This window comes from Nylanderia fulva, unplaced genomic scaffold, assembly GCF_048542155.1.
Source record: "Nylanderia fulva isolate GAGA-0341 unplaced genomic scaffold, ASM4854215v1 Scaffold32, whole genome shotgun sequence".
NCBI classification, from domain to species: Eukaryota; Metazoa; Arthropoda; class Insecta; order Hymenoptera; family Formicidae; genus Nylanderia; species Nylanderia fulva.
In genome coordinates this window covers 2078210-2102491 of record NW_028190390.1, presented here as the reverse complement: position 1 = coordinate 2102491, position 24282 = coordinate 2078210, and the positions used below count along the sequence as shown (strand labels likewise).

At 31.5% G+C, this 24282-nt stretch overlaps 1 protein-coding gene across 7 annotated transcripts in view; it reads left to right on the top strand.

The window, feature by feature from the left end:
• shaker (potassium voltage-gated channel protein Shaker) overlaps positions 1 to 24282 on the top strand; it is a 125704-nt gene that overhangs the window by 43204 nt on the left and 58218 nt on the right. Inside the window, exons 1-3 of one of the 7 annotated variants that reach the window (XM_029313668.2) lie at positions 8901 to 9716; positions 10766 to 11171; positions 13568 to 13686. The exons of 2 other annotated variants lie outside the window; for them this stretch is intronic. In XM_029313668.2, coding sequence (XP_029169501.1) covers positions 13661 to 13686 — 26 coding nt within the window. In that variant the 5' untranslated portion in view covers positions 8901 to 9716; positions 10766 to 11171; positions 13568 to 13660. Of the gene's footprint in view, positions 1 to 8900; positions 11172 to 13567; positions 13687 to 22450; positions 23054 to 24282 lie in introns of those variants that run through there. 4 more of the 7 variants (XM_029313667.2, XM_029313666.2, XM_029313665.2 and 1 more) reach the window with 4 other exon arrangements.

The window sequence follows — 24282 nt, the reverse complement described above, 5'->3', positions numbered from 1 at the left end:
TTTCCTGATCTGAGCTTGGAATGCGCTGCCATGGAATGGAATGGGGATGCTTGCACCTTGGGCGAAAAAGGCTTTCACGCACTGCCGAGTTATCGATGTTTGGTGAGATGCTGCGCAGTGTACGCAGCGAACGACCCACACGGAACGCTTTTGCTCAGTGTGTCTCGACTCCGAAAGAGATTGGCTTCTGCTTGGAAGATTTACAAGGGAGAATAACGAAAAAGTAAAATGAGTACCTTAATTTTCTTTCATCGATTTCCATCGTCCTCTTTCCCTTTACATTTTTTTAATTGTTCGTTTGCGGAAGCATTCCGCCTTCCTTTAGTGAGTTTGATGTTTTGGCTCTTTTTTTCTTCAGCGTATTTCGAAACGCTGGTAATAATATTAATTTATGAATTGAAAAGCCAAGTGTATATAAAGGAGCAACTATACTATATTTCATATAAAGTATCGTAATTTTTTGTACTCTTGATTATTTAAGGGATTCGAAGTAAGATTTATATTATCTATGTAAAGACGACTCTTTATACAGACTTGCTCCTTCAATTATTTTGTCAATTTAAAGGTGTCAGTGGTGCATTATTCGTTTCATACGTTTGCACTGCGAGAAATGCGCATGCATGATTCCATATCGAAGGTTTGCACGTAAGATGTAACAGACCGATGTTCATATGAATATTGTAATTCATTACTTGCGCAAGTGTGCGGATTGTTTCAAAGTTAGATATTAATGATGCGTTGTCATAAGATGTTAATATAAAATTGAAAAAAGATATTGACATAATATTAAAGACTGATATACAATAATATTATAATTGTCTCTATTACATGGCTTGAAAGTTATCGACTTAATATGTAAGAAATCCTGCGTTGATGAGCAAACATTGCCTCAAGATACGCAGTTTTCGAATATATAGACTATAGACCAATCGTAAAAAAAAACGAATTATTACACGTACACAATTCATTCGTTTATTCATTGGATAATAAAGAGGATTTTTAAAAAAAGAGTGCAAAGAGGAATATCCGATTGTGCACGACCAATCAAGCAATCAACTAAGACTTGGATAATTAGATCTTTAGACTGATTGATAAATATGAATGAAGATCATTGTTAGAGTATTTTGTCAAGTTTTACTATCTTATTTATAGTTTTAGAAAATAGTTTGTCGAAAAATTTGCAAATCAAACCTTTTTAATTTTTTATAAATATATATATTATCTCTTTATTTATAAATACTATATACATTTTTTTATATGGACATAATGTAAACGGCAATGTAAAACGAGAAAATATATAAACTATTCAGTAAAACTTTTGTAAGGTTCTCAATGTGAAATATTCAACGGGCTAGTTAAAACTAAATGCGGATGGTATTGTGTCAGTTTCATAGGAAATTAATTTCTCATTGAAACTATATAATTAGTTAATTAATTGTGCACAAGGCACAGATTTTCCTTCGTGTGATGCTAATTAATTAAATAAATCTCAATTTGAGATTTTTATTTTAATATCCCTTTCTCTTTATCTCTCCTAAATATGTCCTGTGTACCCTAGCTAATTAATTTCCATGAAAAATATTAATTTATCTTGATATTTTTTATTAAATTCACTTCTTGCTTGGATTTCCTTTTCGAACTAAAAAATAATCTCAAGGTTATATTTGAATTTTTCATGAAAGACTTTTAAAAAGACGAACACTTTTACATCTCGAACGTTTTTTTAAAATTTTTAAATGGTAATAACGATTTTTTAAAATTGGCCTTTGTTGAACTTTGACCCTAAATAACTTGAACGGATCAATGCATCAACCTTTTGGTTTACACCAAAAAATTTTTTGTCCTTTTAAACGATATACAATATAAGAGGTTTCATTTGACATTTTTGAGTTGGAAATCCCTCTGGGGCATTCTCTTGGAATAGCAACCCTCTCAATCCTCTTAAAAGAGTAAAAATAATCCTCCCTTGAAATGATCAAACAATCATGTATCTCATGATTTTTCATAATTTTAAACCGTTTCTGAAATGCGGAGGGGGGGGGGAGGGGGACAGACTTTATACACATACATACATACATATATATATATATATATATATATATATATATATATATATATAAATTAATTTTTGTAAATAATAATTAAAAATTAATTTTCAATTATTATTTACACACATTTATTTATTATTTATTTTTTTACTATGATAACACATATAATTATTTTTTGTAATGTCAGTCACGAAAGTGTCGAATTTCGATTGCTGTTTAGTGTGCGAAAGGTGGCTTATTTCTCAACGATTCAATGTATGCCTTAATTTACCGCACAAGTGCGAGAAAAACATCTTTATGACTTACATTACTGCACAGTTTATAAAGTAATTAATTATTATATAATATTATCGTTCAATAAATAAAATTATTATCTTCAATAAATAATATTTATCTTATTATATGCAATTTCGTCTTTTCGCTATAACTTTAAAACAATCGAACTTTAGAGCATACGTGTATTAAGACTTTTTGATTTAGAATGATTCCATGAGTACAAAGTTTCAGTGGACATTACGTTGCAAGATACCCTGTATACACACACACATACATACACACACATATTTATATATATACATATATAGTAATTATTGCGAAAAGATTCCTTCATCAGTCTCTTTAATTTTTTTCACGTATGTTGTAATGAATATAGTCCTAAACCATGTTGTAGACTCTTCTAGTTTTTGAGATACGATGCTTTATACTTTATTATAGTATTGTTTTTTTATATATTGTGTGTGTGTGTGTGTGTGTTGCTTAATTAATAATTATATTTAGTTTTTCGTATTGTGTGTTATATCTCTTTATTGACATTTTTTTATGTACGTTATCTTTTTTTCTTTAGTATGATTGTTACATTATTGTCAACAGATTGCATTTATTTCTGCCAATTTTTAAATAACTTTTGAAATGCAACTATATAGGTTTTTAAATCAAAGAAAAATATATATTTTATTATTGTAGGCAGACGATTAATTTCAGTTTTTTAAATTAAAATTATATTTAGCAATGACTTATAATATCATTTTATTTTACAATTGTATTAGTAAGAAAAACTGTCAATAAGATTGAATATTACAATAATAGAAAAAATAAAATCTACACTTTATAAGAAAACAACAACGAAAGAAAATAAGTTTGCTATCATACACGTGTTCGATGAAGTTATTCTGAAGCCTCATGAGTTTTCCTAATGATGGAGTTGTTCTTTCCAAGATTATTACACTTGCAAGTTATTGAAGTTTACATACAAAAGATATAAGATCAATGGCATGAGGATAAAGTCTAATACTTAATCTCAGAAATAAATATTTTTATCGGCTCTCAATATAAAGAATATAAGTATGCTGCCTTCTAAGCCGGGCAATAGAGCCAAGGAAACGAAACGAAAAATTAATTAAACGGAACTGTATCTCAATTTGAGATCCCAAAGTTCCACATATAAATTAATTTCGAAACTTACATATGGAGAAATAAGCGAGAAAAATATAGGTCCGAAAAGTCGCTGAAGCGGGAATCGAACCCGCGTCTTTCACTTTCCGGGCGACTGCTTTTACCAACCTCGTTTCGTTTCCTTGGCTCTATTGCCCGGCTTAGAAGGCAGCATACTTATATTCTTTATATTGAGAGCCGATAAAAATATTTATTTCTGAGTTTATTCACGCCTGGGCTAATCACGGCGGTATTTACTAACATCTACTTAAAAGGCAAATGAAAAATATGGGATCGAAAGGGTCTGAATAGCTTAGTTGGTAAGAGCAGTCGCCCGGAAAGTGAAAGACGCGGGTTCGATTCCCGCTTCAGCGACTTTTCGGATCTATATTTTTCTCGCTTATTTCTCCATATGTAAGTTTCGAAATTAATTTATATGTGGAACTTTGGGATCTCAAATTGAGATACAGTTCCGTTTAATTAATTTTTCGTTTCGTTTCCTTGGCTCTATTGCCCGGCTTAGAAGGCAGCATTCTAATACTTAATGTTTGAATCTAACACGATGATGTCCATGAACGTTTATATTTAATAAAATTAATAAAATATATATTTAAAATTAATAAAATATGTATTTTGACATTTTTCATACGCAGCAAAATATTTTTTTATTTGAATTAAAAGAATAAATATCTAATTTTTCTACATATATGTTATCTATTTACTTTATTAAGTTGAATTAATTATCCAATTAATATTTAAGTTTTCAAGTCCCTCCTTGTAGCATTATGATTATTCCACTGAATGAATTTTATTTCTAGTCTCTTTTAATTGTATCGCTCAATCGATTCTATTTTATTTTTTCTTCTTTTACATTATTCTGCTTTTCGAGGTGATCTTCACTTAATTTGTGACGTCGGGAGTTAAATCTTATGCGAGAGCTTCGCGATTTGAATTTCGAAAGAAATGTGATTACGATTTTTTTCACGATACATTATATCGCTTCCAATTTTATCTTTAGGTTTATTATTATTAGATTTATTGTTTCTAATTTATGTTTTTATATTAATTTTTTTTATTAATTTATTTATGTAATTAATTTTATTATTTATTTAAATAAATAAATAAAATTTTAATTTTAAGTGTTTTATGAATGACTTATTATACATATATTTTATGAGAAAATTATTTCTTCTGAGATAATATTATAATACACAATAATTTACAAATATGTCAACATTTACATTATTGAGACAATATCATCAATTATTTAAAGCTTATGTAACATGAGATTTATGCGAAAATCCTGATAGTTTGAATAATATTCCGAATAGCAGTATCCATATCATAATCAGTAAATGAGCTTGTTATAGAACAGAATATCAAAATGTTGGTACGACACTATTGTTATAAATAATTAATCACGAAAGCTATTAATACAGTACATATAAATATATATATATATATATATATGTATATATGTATATATGTATATGTAGCGAGATATTCAGCAAATAGTTGACATGTAACAATTCCTATCAATGATATTATAATTAGATTGTAATATGTAAAAATCAATATTGAAGATATATTTTTCGATAAATTTAAAATTGACTTTATAGAATAATTCTAGTAAAGAATTGAAGATAATATACGGCTTCTGCTTAAATATATGAATGTTTTATAATGCGAAATTTCAGCGTTTATACAAAGTGATCTGAACTGTCGCTTATTTTAAAATAAGCTTTTACATAAGCATATGTGTTCTATTTATATACAAGATATTTAGCGTAACGATCCGCATGATTTTTGAGACGTTTCGGACAGTTTAAAAAAAGCTTATATGGTGAAAATTAATCTATTTTACGCAATCTGTCACATATAATAAAAAATTTGAAAAGAAAATGTTTTAAATAAAAATATCAATGTTATTTTAAATGTTTTAAATAAAACCACATTTTTTAAATATATAAATTGATTCCTCATAATATTTTGCACAAAAAGTTATGAGAGTAGGATGGTCAAAAAGTGAATAGTTTACGAAATATTTTATACTTTAATTTAACATAATCTTACATAAATTATAAAATATATATATATCGTAAAATATTCATTTTTCAATAATCTTGCCTTAATATTTTTATGTACAAAATAATGAAAGGAATCATTGGTGCAAAGAAAATACATAGTATAAATTGATCGCATCCGGTAATATCACTTTTTAATGAATTATTGATGATTATCGTATGTGTAACTAGGGGAATCAATGCGGTTTAAAATTATTATTAATTCTTCGATAATCAACTATAATTCTTCAATTATTGAAAAATTTATTAATGTATAATATGTAGTATCAGTATTCTTTTAGCTTAAGATTTCGTATAGGAATCTATGAAATCAAATTACCTTTAACCTAGAATTTTATATTGTTTTGGAACTACTATAAACACAGTTAGAAGTCAAATCTAATTCTGTGGAAAGTTTCTCTACTTTTATCGTCACGTTTTCTTTGTCAATATACTATTGATATAATTATAATTACGATGGTTTTCTTTGGGTTAACTAGTTTAGCAGTTCCTTTTGTATCACAATCAAACAATCATTTTCTTTGTCAATTCGTAACATGATAATTATTGTGATCTTTCGATAAAACAGGATATACTATTATACAGGGTTTAATCGATTACTTGTACATTTTTTTTGTTTTTGATTGTACAACGAGCAAAAGTTTCAGACAAAAGTTGTTTCATTTAAAAAGGGAATATAAGATGGTGCTATTGATTTTTTAAAAGACTGCTGTTATTTGAAGGTTATTTATATAGTTGTTTTTCTAACAATAAGTGAAACAATTATATTGTTTATATAAATTGATTCTTCGTAATTTTCAACATAAAAAGTTATTAATGAGGATAAGATGACCAAAAAATAATAGTTTACAAGATATTTGATACTTTATGATAATTTTATGTAATTTTACATAAATTATTATGAAATATTTCGTAAAATATTCATTTTTCGACGATCTCATTTCAATACTTTTATACATAAAATAATGAAAATAATTAATTGAGATGTAAAAGAACACATAATTGTTATTAAGAAGTATGTAGTTATTAATTGCAATTTAACATATTTCTTCTTAACAATTATTTTTCTTTACACCAACTGATCTCTCTCTCTCTCTCTCTCTCTCTCTCTCTCTCTCTCTCTCTCTATAACTATAAATTGCATAATAAATTAAATACTTAAACGATAATTAGATATACTCTCGATTGACACGAATACAAATCTTGGTGACTTGTTTTATGTCTTTGCGTTGTCGAGTTGGTAACACAGTTTTCAACTCCGATGATACGGAAGGCCATCGCAAGCTTTAAAGTTGTTCTAGATTACTATGCGAAACTTAGTTTTGAACGCTTTCCACTGGATGGCGTACTATGTTTCCGTTTTATCCGTTTCAGTCTTATCATTCTTATATCGAAGACTGCAAAGTCTCCGATATTTCTAACAAAACTCGAAAGTTCTTTCTCTTGCAAAATATTTAATTCAATCGTTTATATTTTTATGTCTAATCAAATAATATAATTATATTTAATTTCATGAATATTGAAGATATAATTTTTAATGTAAAAAAATATTCAATGAAAAAATATCCCAAAATAAGACATATTGATATTACAGCATATACTTAATAGTAGTAATGTAATATGCATTTGCGAGAAAATATATATTGTCGTTTTGCGCATCTACATTACTCGATTTAGGCTTGGTCGACTGACTTATCTCTTAAGTTGCATTGGGAATTACTTCGTGTTATGCGAGGTCAGGTCAAGATATTCCCGTAACGAAGATATCCTTAGCAGGCATCGATACTATAAAATTATGGGAACTTGAGCCATTATGGCTATTAAATACCACATTGCGTCATAATGAATTGATGCTCGCAAATGTTGGTAAAATTAAATATTTAGTTAAGTCTTTTTCTTCTAAACATCATATTAATAAATTAAAGATTATTCAATTAAAGATATATCGGAAGTCTACGTTTATCCCAAGTGAAAAGACTCAGAGGTTAAACAGCTTTTTGCTTTCACGCCGTATTTGCTTTTATATTCGAAAAGATTTCATGAATTGGAAGCTCTTTGCGAAGAATCTTTTCCTGAGGATAGGTGATGGATTGCGGAAGTTGAATCCAAAAACTGGATTCATAAGCATCGCCGAAGATTGCATTGTTTTTATTCTTTTATTTATATTTACAATTATATTTTAATAATATGAATTTATCTTATCAAATTATATTTCTGAATTTGCAATTATTTATTTGTTAATTTCATTATAAATTATGAAAAACAATATTAAAGAAAGCTTTACGATATGAAATAAATCGAATACATTTTTGCAATTTGCGCACGAGTATAAATCTTTATATGTAATGTGTTCTGATCCTATTTACTTTTAATTCGAGTTACTCCTAATCTGAGTTACTTTTTGGTTTGTTTTTGGTAGTTAAATTTTAATTCCAAAATTAAAATTTCATACTTATTTTAGAAGCAAAATTAGTTAGGACAAAAACTTAGAATTTTTTGTGGTTATTATTTGTTTCGTATTAGGTAATGCTATATATATTAATAATAGCACGTTTATATTTAATAAGACTAAAATGATGATTGAAATTATTTGAATCAAAAGTATCGAATTCCAAAGAAGATATTTTTCTAGGTTAAGAATTGAATTTGGTTCTTGAAATAAAGTCCTTGCTATTTTCGTTCATAACGGCATGGTATATGAATAGCAGACTCTGTATTACTATTAACGTGGAACCATTTTGGATCTTTCCATATCATAAGGATTCCACTCGAAACCCTGAAAATTCCCAAAAATGAACGAGGGAATATATCTATGATAATAACCAGCAGGTTGGAGGGAAGGAGGACGACGATCGTCAAGTACAACAAAGGAGAATTGAATCGGCATAGAAGAGCGGGGCACCCCTGGGAATCCTCTAAAACGACTGACCGAGAAACGTTTGAGGATAATACGAGGAGCTACTGTTCGTGGCGAGGGTGGATATCGACTTCGATGGCCGCGAAAGCCCACGCACGAGCAGCAGCACGAACGGGTTGGGAAGGGGTGTGATGTGGGGTAGAAGGTGGATTTCATCCTCTCTCTCTCTCTCTCTCTCTTTCTCTTTCTCTCTCTCTTCCGTACCAATACATATATATTCGCATCCACACGAATATGTACAACACAGTCGAGGCACATTGCGTGTACGCGAGAGCATACACACATACATAGACACCCAAACAGGAGTGCACCGCGCGACCCTAGGGAGGAACGGGGGTTCGCAGCCACGGTGGCGCCTCCGCAGAACGTTGCGGCGGTTCCTGACGGTGATCCTCGGCCGGCGCCATCCACTGTACCTTCGCTATCCTGACCATCCCATCGGGGGTCGTTTCCGATCTCTCACCCTGCGTGTACCGTCGGTGAACGCGGAGACCACGCAGGATCCGTTCGTGGAGTTCGAGGCGAGAGTGTCTCCGTTGAAGCTCTCGAAGTTGCCGCCTAAACGCGCGTCGCTGCGTCTCTCCCTCTCTCTCTCTCTCTCTCTCCCTCCTCACTTCCATCATTTCTCCCGTTCCTAACTTCCCCGCCGCCACCCTACCCAGTCGCTTCTGGTATCTCGACACGCACCCACTCGGATTCAGAAACCCACTGGGTTCGCTGCCGAAACGTGCTCACTTCGTGGACCAGTCTACTCCGTCGCGTTTCCGGTAGTGACCTGTGACAGTGATCGCCCATTCTCCCTCCCTTCTCTTCTCGCGTGTTGGATCCGGACTCCCACCCGTCTACTTCTCTATCCGGTTCCCTTTTAAGCAGCCCCGTACTCTCCACTCCGGTAATTGACAAGGTTACGCAAGGCAGTAGCCAGAGCAACGTGGTCTTCGAGGTGGACCCGGCCGTGAACAACTGAACGACATAGCGTGTGTCGCTATTGGTGTGTCGAGTGATTCAATCTCATCCCGAACCCCAATTCTCCTATCCCGTTCTCAGATCTCGATCCACGGGAATCTATGAATCTGCTGATTTATTGTGATCCAGATCAAGTGATAAACACAATTTAACTAAACTCGTGGATAATGATTCGAATGGACTAACATTCGAATGGATAAACCTTCATCGTAATGGGCACGATGAGCAAACTTGCGTTATTACGTCATTCGTCGTTTCTCTTCGAATACGGTAATGTTTAACTATGATGCCAAGTTTGTCATTTGGGATGGCGAGTCAAAACTAATTGATTGCGAGACTTAATTCTTGATATTCTTGAAATTGGTCCCTTTGGTGAGCCTACTCAAGTATGTGTTTATTTGGGAGGCTTCTGATAGTCAGGATTGAGTGTACACTTTACATAGGATGATTATCGGAGATTACGTTTTATGAATCCTTTTCAATTCTTTCGATCCAAAAAATTTAAAGATTTAAGTTGTTTTCATAGATTAAACCGTAATTAGATTAACGATTAAAAAGATGCGGCGAATTTTTTTGATGGTTCCAACAAGAAATCCTATTTTTAGCTTGCATTTTAAAGTATTCGATTTTCAATTGTTAATTAAAAAATCTCCGTATTTAAAAGCCGAAATTCTTCAAAGTAATGTAAACAAGTCGAATGTTGCAGACCTATTTGCTATCAAAAAAATTGTAAGAGAGTTTTTATTTTTGTTTGTACGATCTTCTAGTCCTCGTATTTCTATTTAATATTTCCTCTTTCTTCTTTCATTATTTTTCCCATTCATGAATCTTGATATGAATAAATCAATCAAATATATTTGGCGGAGGAACGTGATTAAAGATGGATATATTTATAGCAACAAGATCAAACAGCTTTGCAATATCATTAATTGAGCAGCCGTGCAAATAAATTTTCTGGATCGTCTTCCTGTCAAACTTGCCAGTGATAAAAGAAGACTTAGGCGACTCAACACAACTTGACACAATAATTTTTATCTCAAATTATATGAAACCAAAAAGATCATCCTGACATCAACTCTTCTAAAATACATTTAAAAGAGCTAAAGAAAATTCATAGATCACAGGATCAAATAATCTTAAAAGCTCATACACATCGTGGACTCGTCTAAACTCACCCTGAAAAGGATTTCCGAGTGGTATTACGCATTACGTCACGGTCGTGTGACATCATCGAAGAGAAGCGCTTTCTCTCTCTCTTTTCCTCTCGCTTCCTTCCTCTCTCGCTCTCTCTCTTTCACACATCCATTCTCTTCCTCTAGATTTCCCATTCTCGAGCACCGCGAAAGAAGTAAAGATCAATTCGCTACACCGAATTGTTTTAATGACACTTGCGCAAAGTAATTTTCGTGCGACCGTCACGATGAAAAATGCTCAGTGTTTCGTTTCCGCGCTCGATCACTCTCCATCATCGGGCGGATTTCAAAATGCGGATTTGTCCCGGTAATATTTCCGGTAGCGATGTGAAAATGGAATACTCGGGAGGCGACGTCGCCGGCAATTCCGCTACCGTCATTGACAAATGTGCGACCGTTCCGTATTGTGACAGTGTGAACAGTACTGTATAAATAAGTGGATAAAACTCCCCTGCTAAAAGAGTCCTGCGACGTGTGCGTGTGGGCGGCAGCACACGGGCCTCGGTGGTGGTTAGACGCAACATGCGGGAAGGTACAATAGCGCGAGCCGCCACGGCGATCAGCTGGGCCATCGCCAGTTAGCCGCTGTACTTTTCTCTCCTTCTCTGTCTATCTATCTTATATGTTCTACGTATGTATATACAGAATATCCCAAAACTGTTGCATTTCTTCTCATTTAGCCCAAGATTCTCGGATGTGTTTTGAAGCTGATCTATTCTTTGCCAAGATTTTATTTCGAATCCTTTTATGCATTTTGTCCTGCGTATGTATGTGTGGGTGTGTGTGTGTAGGTGTAACAATTATACTTTTTGGAAAATTTTTAGTTCATTTTTAATCAGTTTTCTCGACATTATATAAATGTGATATCTAATTATAATAAAATTTTAATTAATTATTAGATTATAGACTAATGATACATATGTATGTATATATAATAATACCTAATAATTGAATTTAAATTGGAAACTTTTGTGTTTGTAATTATGCTTCTTTCTTTCAAAGTTCTTGTTAAGGAAAAAGTCAACTTTAATCAAAGAATCTACGGCCAAAAGAAAATGCGATAGCTCTGAGACATGCTGTATACAAAATGTCCTGTAACAGGAGGAAAATATAAAAGATAATGGTGTTTTCGCAGAATTCTCTATTTTAGTCCGCGAGGTGTTCTCTATAAACTCTATAATCTCTATAAACATATATGTTCTAAAGTATAAATTGTTTCAGAATAAAGTAACTTCTTAGTTCTTTACGAAATGTGTTTATTGTTCTTGGGCTGTTACTAAAAGTGCCCCTCGCTTCTTTTAATGTTCTCTCAATAACACATAATGAGAATAGATAGATAGAGGAAAAAAATTATATAATTAAAAAAAATAATTATCAGACAATATTACAGTAATGTAAAAATACTATTATTTTTGTAATTATATGATTCATACGGAAATAGAATTATTTACAACTATCTACAAATAATTATGTAATAATTAGATTTTATGATTTTTAAAGTAGCTATATTTTACATTTGTACAAAGCTTTGGTACTGAAATGAGTTGAAAAACTTATAAAGTTGAAATCCTGTTACAGGTCATTCAATATATAGGAAAATTTGGAGATACCAGCAAAATTTTTTATGTTAAAAATCGAAATTACGTTAGAAAATAATTAAAATGATAATAATAAATAAAAAAATATAAAATCTATTGTTTCGCGAAAAAAAATTATTAGAAATATGTTGCAACTCTTTTTTTATTTTCTATTAAATAAATAATAAATTATAAATTTTTCTTAAACATCCTAATTGAATTTCAATTCAAAGTTGAATCAAAATAGAACTTATTGCAAAGCAACTGCAAAGTAAATGTTTTCTGATATGAAATTTTATTCGCCTTTTGAATATATTGTCTTGTTAATCTTAAAGATATTTTACAATATATATATATATATATATATATATATATATATATATACATATATAAATTGATTAAATATCGATTGACATAAAAACCGAAATTGAACTTTTATTATTTATTTAAGTAAAATAAAACTCAAATTGATTTTCTTTATTTTAATCAGTCATTTCTTTTAATTCTATATAATATAAAATTTTAAGTGGTAATTCCGAATTATTCTATTTATACAAATATATATGTATATATATATATATATATATATATATATATATATATATACACATATATGTATATATATATATTTGTACATATAAAAAACTTCTCTCTATTTATTTCTCTCTCATTACTACTCTTACTATTTGACTTACTATTTAACCTTTACATTTTTTCCTCTGTTATTGCGCTAGTCCATTCTAGAGAGTATTTTTAAACTTCTCACTATTCTCACTATTCATCTTTCTCTTCGGCTCTGTTCGAAATAGTTAAAAATTAATATCGACACTAGAATAAAATTAGCAAAACCTTTATATTTAAATTTATTAAGTAATTATTTAGATAAATTTAGATTAAAAAGAGTTTTTACACACATATATATGTATGCATTGTATATGTGTGTATATAAAATAACAGTATTTATTATTATTAGTAATAAACAAAAATAAATATAAAATAAAAAATATTTATTGTTAGTAATAAATTATTAGTAATAAATATTTGCAATTTTTTATTATATTAGATTTTATTATTTTTATTATGTAATCACATTTTACTATTAATTTTGTATTATTTTAAAAGTTAGTGCTTGGAATGAAAATCTTTTCTTATTTAATTGTTCAAAAAAACTGCTATAATATTTTCATCGCAAATTTTGGGACACCCTGTATATATATAAAAAAAATAGTATTATGTGAAAATGAGTAAATCTCGGTGTCGAAAAGTCTATCGAATCTGTCCGTGATTCTAAACTTCGAGCAGGGTCGCGACCTTCTTGTCCTTCTTTCTTATCTCTTTAGTTATTCTATAGCTCTATTCTGTCACCGCATGCCAAACTAGAGGACTCACCGCTCCGGACTGCTCCCTCTGCGAAAAAGCGACAAAGAGGCCGCCTCCATGCAACATGCAGATGATCCTGGTTGCTGGCGGGTGAGTCCATCATAGTATCCCGCAGCTACACATGTACACATATACACGATATAGTTCACACGTGTAAGTAGTCTGATTTTCCATTATACTATATTTCCACTTCCCACAGAATTTCATTCTTCTTCGTCCATTTCTTCTTTCCTTTTTTATCCGTATTTTCGACACATGTTTAATATTAAATGCGGTTTTCCGGAGTCCAAGAACCTTTGCCGAATTTTAATTGAAGCTTAATGAAAATATCTTATCCTGATGATATATATTCCTTTCTTAAGAAACTTGCAAGCTCGTTGATTATAGCATTTCCATGATGAATGATTCTTTAAATAATTTTGCGATTTCCTGCTTTTAATGAAACATGTTTGGAACATGTTTTTAACAAAGGTGGCGTATGTCGACGAGTAGGGCAACACCCTTTTGGGATTCGTTCTGTTTATGGCATTGTGTACGATGCAAGATGTAAAAGAGAGGATAATAAGCTCACATGTGATAAAATTTTCTAGTTATCATCACGCAATTTTTGTGATGAAATTAACATCCAGTTTTTTTTTATTTTGAAAGCACAGAACTGAGAATCAGTTCTTGAATAGTGCGACGAAAGTTAACAACAAACAAGATTGTGGAAGGATAATATAATTATATTTGTGTTGAAAAATTTATATTCTTTTTATAGTCAATAAACACAAAGATTTCAATTTTTTAATACTTATTGTTGGCTTTTTGGAATAAAAAAAATTAAGTTTTAATTCATATATAGATATTCTATCTTTATATTTTAGGATCTTATATTTATGTGTTCTAATTTTAAATCCTTGGGTTGTGATATCCCTGAATTAATTTTTGGATTTTTTTTTACATTCTTGGATTTTATAATTTTGATAATTATTCTTTAATTTTTTGGATTTGAAATCGACATATAAGCTTTCACTTTCAGAATTAATAATCCACACAAATTGCATTGAATTATGATTATCTTAGACAATATGATGATATTTCTGAATAAATTGAATTAATCTCACTCGCCAAATCGCTCGTACAAGATGATCCGTCTATCATGCATATTCAATACATAGTACGCTTAATATACCTTAAACAAGAGAGCAATTAAGGATCGATATTGCAATACGCTGAGTGCACAGCGATAAATTAAAATTTGGCAAAAAAATACGTTGTTTCAAAAAGAATCTATTGTACCTTTAACGCCAAATTTAAAAATGTTCAGTATTTGTTTTTAAATAAGATAAAAGAGAGGTAGAAGAGGAAGACGTTAATGGTTGTTTGTCTATTTTTGTCTTTTCTATTTCTTATCAATGGCGATAAAGATCTATTTACACGTATCCGTGACGTATCAGTGTCGTATCCGTTCAGTTCCGTGATTTTTCGTCAGTATCAGTGAAAAAAAATATTGAACAAAGGAACGATATTTTTTTACTGATACTGACGGAAAATCACGGAACTGATCGGATACGGCACTGATACGTCACGGATATGTGTAAATAGACCTTAATAATAACCAGATGCATTTGAATGTACAATTTATGTATTTTTCTTCACTTATGTGTATTTAAACCACGGTCTTACATACAGGTCTGGAAATTCTCGTGGTGGGAGTGTTGCAGTTATTGTGACCGTTGTCACAGTAAACAACACTTTTTGATTATGATGAGCTCTATCGGTCGATAAAACAACTACGAAACGTCACGCGATATACATAAGTTATTAATAAATATAAATTAAATATAAATAAATAAAAATATATATAAATTATATTAAATTTTTATAAATATTAAAATGCCGAATTTATCCTTAATAGCACAACATATTCGAAAGATATTCAAAGAATATTCAGAGGATATTCAGAGGATATTCGAATATCCTCAGGATGTTCTCTGAACGTCTTTGGAATATGTGTGCTGTTAGGGATGTATCGTTCCAAAGTGCAAAACAGGCTATAAACAATGTAAAGATAAATTATCAGTGTTATTTAAAGTGCCAAATGACGAAATAATTCGCAAAAAATGGGAAGATGCTATTCCTGGAATAAATAAAATAAAATATATACAATAAGATATATATATATATATATATATATATATATATAATATATATATATATATATATATATATAAGATAAAATATATACAAATAAATACATTTGAATAGCAAAAAATTAAAATATTGATTTATAATATTATATTTCATATTATTTATAATATTATTTTTAATATTATTTATAATATTACTTATAATATTATTTTTAATATTATTTTTGAATAAATAAACATTTATTTATAATGTGTAAACATTTAATTTTATTGTTATTCGATACATCTGATATTAGTATATTATCATTATATCTGAGTGTGAAAAACATTTTGTTCTATACACCCTATAGATAACACTTTTCGATTTTAGCGCCCCAAGCGGTCGTGTCTCATTAAGAGACGCTACCCCCACCATTAAAAATTGAAGTAGTTTCCAGACCTGTATGTAAGACCGTGATTTCAACATATTTATCCAGAGTTGCCAATCAGTTGTTTGCCACGATTATGTAAATCATTGCATTTATATTTTGGCTGGCACTTATTTCAGTTTAGTTTCTTCGTCACGTAGGGAAGGGGGAGGGGGGAATCAAATGGGGAAATTTTAAAAAATATTATTAATCGCTATTGGCAGAAGTGCATCAATACGACATTCTTGTGCGTCTGAAGTTTCACATATTGTCCCTTATAATGAATAAAAACTTTCTGCTCTGAAACTTCATTGGTCTCAACTTTTAATTTCCTTAAACATTGAATCTACTTATTTATTTAAAAAAACATCTTTTGTTATAAACTTTTATCATAACTTAAATCATATTACTAAATTTTTTGTTAACAAAGATGCGTAATTGGATTATTACAGCTTTTTTTTAGTTTTGGAGTTTCTAACCTGTAAGCTCATATATGTATTTTATCATGTGAAAAATTGTCACCACTTTATACGACGCTGAATGAAACTCAATTTACACATCATTTCTTAAGAACGCATCAATCGCGAAAGAGGGGAGGGCCTCCCCCACGTAATTTCGAATACCCACGTGTCACTTTCTGAAGTGGGCCATCCTAATTATCGTAATGACGGATCGTCTGCCGAAGTTTCGAGGATTATTATAACTTCGCTTGCGCACCGTGTTAATTAAACTTTCTATAAAATAAACCGCGGTTCGCGCTTAAATTATGCTCGTTCGTTCGAGATATTGTTTTTCGTCGAAAATAATTTGGCGCGGCTCAAAATGATGTTCCACAATTAAATCAATTAACCTCACAAGTTTTGCCATCCGTGCGCGCGCGCGCGTGTGTATAGTTTTATATTATATCAATATATACATATATTTTCGTCCTCTTTTCCTTCCTATTTCCCTCCCTTTCTCCCACCCTTCCTTCCTGCTCTCTTTCTCTCTCTTCGTATGCATACAAAATAATAAAAAATTAATATATATACACACTTGCAAAAAAGAAATGGGCCATTTTTTAGCATAATTTTTTTGACATTTTTGAATTGCGATAATTTAGTAAAAAATCATCGTATTGAAATGAACCAAAACTTAAATTAAAGCTTGAACATTTCTCGTAATAACACAAAAGACCAAAATTGAATTATAAAAACTATTATACAAAATGGCGAACGTTGAAGATAGCCGTTGAAAAATGTTTATTTTAAATTTTTGCATAGCTTAGGGGAATCGGCTCCCAAGTATAAAAAATATGAGTTTTTTAAACTCATTATAATTTCCTAACTATAATCCATATTGTAATTTTTCTACAATTTTTTAAAATAAAGTTATTTTTGTGAAAAAAATTTTTCACAATAATTTGTTTCTAAATTGCAGATTTTTTACAAGAAAAGATATATTTTGAAGAATATGTTACAAAATACATCTTTTCTTGTAAGATTTATAAGTTAGAAACAAATTATCTTGAAAAATTTTTTCACAAAAAAGATATTGTAAATGTAAACTTTAAATCTTTAAAACCTTTTTGCTGATAAAAAACAAAAAATTTACCGTTAATAAAAAATTTTAACAAATGTTACGGCAAATTTCTAAAGCTAGAGCGTGTTCAATTGTAAGAACGAATACACATTAACTTAACAGAACTTAATTGAATCAAATTCTATGAAACAATTACAGTAAATTTTAAGTTTATTATAAAATTGAATAATTAATTATAATTAAATTATTATTATTATTAATTAATAATAAATAACAATTTTAATTTATTGATAATAATTTTGGCATGAGTGAATATTATAAGCATTTTAATTACATCAGAAATCAAAAATTTCAAACTAATACACGACCTATCAACAACTTAACCTAATGTTTACATTCGTAACCATCAAGGTAATAGGAAAATTTAATGTAGAGGAAAAAATGTAGAGGTTCCATAGAATTTGGGTTTACTAATTGTAAGTTAATAAATAAATGCTCGTTTTTTTAAGATTGAACACATTGTATTTTTATAACCAGAGGAGAATACATATTTATATAAGCATTTTTATTTAAAATAATGTGTACGTGTAATAATCATGTCTTAGAATAGTGATTATTCTTTCTGAAACACCTTGTATATAATATATTTGTGTGTATGTAATCAATATTCATAGATTTTAAGCTAGTTCAATTTCAATTTTATTTACCGTTTATGTATCTAATAGTTACATTGCCTCTCGAACTCTATCCATTTCTAATCGATCGATATTATAGTTGCAATGTTGATGCAAGCGGGGGGTTAAAGTGTTGAAGTGCATCGGGGTATCGGAGACAACTTCAACAGACTATGCTGTTAAAAGCAGGATACAGGTAGTAGTCGAAACGATATATTTAAGGGGATAACAACCTCGGTCAATGCGGTTTAGTCGATCGCTCGCAATAATCGATCCGGTACTCTTGGTGTCCCGAAGTCCTTGACGAACCGAAAGACCCCGAAGATCGACCATTACCGCTGAGAACGGCGAAACACGAACCTATTAAGCGTGCATGCAGTCACTTTGATGCAGTGTACATGTGCGCGTGCGCTGTTTCAGAACTTTTCTCAAATAATTTAAACAATAAAGAGACAGCAAAGTTTCGTTATATACTTTGATTACTTTTCAGATACAAAATATACTTCCGATATTCTCCGAAATTCTTCAGATATTCATATATTTTATACATATTCAGATTCATAAAATACTTGTTAATATTAATATTTATATTAAATTGCATACAAGATATGTATTTATAAAAAGATTTAAGATATTTTATAAATATATCTTGTCTAACAGAGTCTAAAAAAGCTGTTAGACAAACATATATTCGTTTCGACGTAAAACTTTTGAAATGCGCCATTTCATACGTTTCTCTTCTTCGATAACTTTTTTAATAACGTCTCAGATAATAAGATAAAATTCATGTAAAAGATAACAATTGCACGAATTTTAAGATGGTGGTGTTTATATTGACTCATTGAAGAGTACACGACGCCAAAAAGGCGCCACGAGTCGTTCTTCCGGAGAGATTTAAACAAGCGTCTTCGCCGAAAACGGCGCCGTTACAAGAGCTTCCTCGGGCTCGATTGGAAAATAGGTCACTGGGTGCCAAAATCGATAAGCGATCCGTGCACGTTGCATGGTAACTGCATTATCGACAATCCTCCGAAAGAAATCCTGATCTCTGCTTGGATGGCGCAACGTATCCTAATTAAAAAAAAGACGACGGCGAATATATATACATAGCTATACTTTATACGATATTGCAAATAAACTAAATGACTATTTATATTTTAGTATTTTGTTATTAAATTCTTTCTATAAGTAGAATTCTATTAATTAATTATAATTTTATCGAGTGCTAATTAATTATTTAAGTGCTACAATATTATATACTTTTCTCTTGGAGGTTAGATTTCTAAACGGTTTTTAAGAAGTTAGGTTTATTATATTCACGTTTGCAGAAATATTGTACAATATATAGTTTAGGAACGGACATATCTAGATTATTGCAAGCTTTCGGAAAGATTCCATGCAATATTTCAAGCTTGCAAAACAATATTCCATCAATGTATCGTGCTGTAGGAGTTACCCTATATATATTACTGCATATCGATCAACTTAGGATAGCAAAAAAGAAACATTTAGAAACATTCAGTGGATATTGTTGGGATCGAATTTTGTTATGTAATTATATCTTAATTATAAATAAATATATTATAATAATTTTTCCGTTTACGTCGATTATATAATGAGATCATTTTTAAAACTTGTTTTATTTTCGTGCAGAAGTATCTGTTTTGTTTGTCCACATGTGTATATATATACATCTACTTTGCCCGTCTTTTAATGGACACAGTCACTTTGTTTTCCTGCAAAGGTACCTATATCTATAGGTTATCTTCACATAAATGTGCATTCACTCCGTTTGTCTGCATCTGTGTATCCACTTACTGAGGTAACTATTCGTGAAATTGAATTTATGTTGGTTCCTACTTGTTGGTCACAGACTTGTTCCCCGCAGAAAACATAATTATTTAATACGAATGGGCGTTATCAAGTATCAAAGATTTATGGCTAGATGAATTCTAGCGATTAGATTTTTTTACTTGGTAAAAAAATGTCTGTCTGCAAAATATTCAAATTTAAATATATTTCGATACTGTCTCTGTAATTCTTGTCAGTTGGATTCGTGATAGTTTACCAGGATGTGATAACATCTATTCGGCCGTAAAAGCGAATTTAAGTACACATTTATTCCGCGTCCTAACATTTGCAATTGCTTCGTTTATCCTTTGAGCTTGCAGAGAGAAAGAGAAACAGAGAGAGAGAGAGAGAGAGAGAGAGAGAGAGAGAGAGAGAGAGAGAGAGAGAGAGAGAGAGAGAGGAGATGCGTCAAGCATCGCTTTGACTGTGCACAGATATAACTGCCTAAGCATGAAATCAAATTTACGTTTGTTTGCATCACATTTATTTTTTTAAACAAACCTAATTTACAAAATTTAAAGCAATCCGGCAACGTGTTTTCTCTCGACAATATATGGAGAAAGAAGTGTTGTGTAGTTGTATGACTTTTAAAAAATCAGAAAAACTATATTTTTATTTATATTTATATTATTTTACTTTACATATACTACCCTTTTTTATAATTTTCCACAAAAATCTGAGAGAAAGAGCGCTTGTCGAGAGATTTGTGTGCCATCGCCTTATTACTAAAATCTAATTAATGACGATTAATTTTATTGCTAATTGGACTTACCGAGTGGCGATTAACGCACACCTACGCACTCGCTCGGTCAAATTTACGTCATTCCGTTTATATTGATTTGATTAAGATAAAGACAGCCATGTGCCAAATGCATGTGTCGCATCTCTTGGAACGATTTTCTCTCTTTCGGTTAGAAACGATAATGTCTGACATTATGACTCAGCTCGGTTGCGATCAATTACCGGAGTTCGTGACGTGCCCGCTTCGATATTCTCGAGCACACGTGTAATTTGTGTATCACAAGCGACGACAGGAAAAAAATATATAGATATAAATTGATGCAGTTTTTACAGATAATTAAGAGCGCGATCTCGTAAGAATCGACATTTGCCGTGTCACGTCGGAAGTATAGAGTATCTAACCTTTGACCGTAACTCGCCCACGTTATATAGGTGCACTTTTATTTGCCCTTGGATTTTATATTAAACTATTATTATCAATAATAAGTGCTCAATGGGGTGAACGACGAGAGTTTCGAGATTATAAAGCCTATAATAAACATCAACTTTTCTACAATCTGCGGAAGGCGATCCTGACCTTTGTTAAAGTGCCGCAGAGAAATATACTTTATCAAGTCGTAAATACACAAAAATTTTCATTTTAAGATTATATATAAAATTATAATTCAATTTGGTACCTATGTATAATTGTTCTTCTATTTTTATATTTTATATTAAAATATTATAAAATGATTGATAAGGAAGAGAGTGAAAAGGGGAAGAGGTGGAATGCGTCAATAGTATCAATCTGTCTGAATCGAACTTGACGCATAGTATACGCATTAAGTATGTAATAACCAGACCTCGGTCTAAAGTTATAGCCGCGCCATCGATATCGTCCGATCTTAATAGACGATGGAAATACAGTCAGGACTAAATTTACTTGTATCAATAACACCAACCGAAAGCCCATAACTTCTTAGACCGTGATGGCAATCTGATACCACGACTTCTTATGGAGCAACGCTCCAATCACTTGTGTGAGTTAGACGTATTAATTTTCTTGTCATCGCGAATAGTTGAACTTCTCACGACCCAGCTATAAGATATAATAATAAATAGCGAAAAAGAGTTTATCCCTCTACAGTAGAGCGCGATAATCTCTTGAAAAAAAAAAAAATCAAAGCTATCATTGCAGAGAGGTCTAATTTAAAATTTGAAAAAAGTAGCGCATATAATCGACTCACGAGTATCCTAACTTCCGGTTGATGGCGCAAGCGTCCTCGTCTTCTCTTCTTGCTTTTTCTTCCGTCCTACAGTCTCTCGGGAAACCGGTGGATGTACTTGATCGTCTTCGATGCACGAATGCGGAAGGAATATCGAGTTGGCAACGCAAGGGGCGCCCCATAGGTCGCCTCCAAAGGGTGGAAGTGACGTTCGGGATGCGGGAGGGCATCGTTAGTGGGGGCAATTGTGTCGCGGTGGTGGAAGTTGTACAAGGGTGGACTTGGAAGGACGGCGTGGCACGCGCCTTGAGCAAACTAAGGCAGCTACACTGCCGGCCGGTCGTCTTCTCGCCACCCTCTGCGAGTATCGTCGCGATAGCCATCGGAGGTGCGCTCGCGATAAGGAGTAGCTCATTTGCTGTGCGATTAACTCGTTTTCTTCCTGTCCATTCCTCTGTAGGGGGATTCGTTGCTCTCGCTCATGCTCGTTCTTTTGGAATATAGTTGACAGTAGTAGACTTGCCCTTGTCAGGGATTAGCAGCAATCACGGTGATTTTAAGCGAATGAGAAAACAGATCAAATTGACGCATATGTATGAGTCTCACAGAGAAGAAAAAACTCACAAAAAAGATATTCTATTATTCAAAATTAATTTATACCAAATGCATGATGAAAAAAAAAATAAATGGATGAAAACGGGTTGATGTGCGCAAAATGAAACAAAAGCGCTCAAATTTCCTGTAAATGCACTAGATCGGGCTTGTATAGTAATTATTATAGCCATATGTGCATGTAATGGAAATCTCGTGAAAATGTTTCTCGATAATACACGATTCGCGTGAGTGAACCATTCGAAGGTTTCAAAATGTGTTGTGTTGACTTTGTGATAATTGTGATTGTGAGATTATCTTTGGTAAAGATTCTGGTTTGTTCAGTTTTTGAGATGTTGATTTTAAAATTGAAAACGGATATGAGAACTCGCGATTATGAAACTTCTTGAATTGTTGTTTAAAATAAATTAATATATTATAAATGATGGTTGCAAAAAATAACGGACCGAAGTATCCACTAGCAATTTTAATACAAGAGCTGTAGATATAATCATATATTATATACTTTAAGATCAGGAAAATTTACGAATCAGATGTGAGGAAATATAAGGTCTTCACCTCATTCAAAATATCATCATAAATTGTGAGACATTTGTCACCCGTGAAACGAAGATATTATCGCTTAGACGACTTTCATCGCTTGATGCTTGATACGGTTGCCGACTGACCGGCTAAAATAAGCACTTTGCGCACTAATTAAAATAGCAATGTCGAAATACATAGTTGCGGAATGAATGCGATTTTACGGGAGGTTTATCGGTTGATAAATCGTATCGCGCGGTCACGCGACTCTGCAGTTCTGAAATTTGGGCGGCCTCCTCACATTTCCCCTATCGAATACAATCTTACGAACCAACGTATTCGATATGTTATTATAGAAACAAAGTAGCTTGTCGCTTATATAATTACACGTTGATATAAAATCTTTTGCTACGCCGTATCCGCATAATTTTGTGCAGGAGATTTCATTAATCTATAAAGTACTATTGCATCTATCAACTGTACTATATATTGTATTTACTATTATATTATTACATCTACTATACTATATCACACTGCATTACACTATATCTACTATATTGTACTATACTACACTATATAACTATACTGTATTCTACCGCATTTAATAACTATACTGTATTCTACTATATTTTAAAATGTCTACTATATACTATATTACATATTTGCTATTTATTATACTACATATACTATATTTTACTATACTATTGTATCTAAACGCGTTTATAATTCTTTTTTAACGGGACAGTTTCCCTTACATTTGATTATCGCAAGAAACAAAACTTCCGCGCAGTCGATTATTATTAATTCTGTCGGAATCCACGGTCGATGGAAAACTCGTCATTGATCGACGCACAAATTATAACGTATTATGTTGTAATCGCAATATCCGTTTGCCGGAACGGAAAAAAACGAGAGCGACTATTATGCACATATTAGTGCAAATTTGCACGTGCGTGAGAGAAGTTGTAACGCGCATTGTTTAACTCATTGTTGTCACGCGAATTAGAACAACCAACATCGC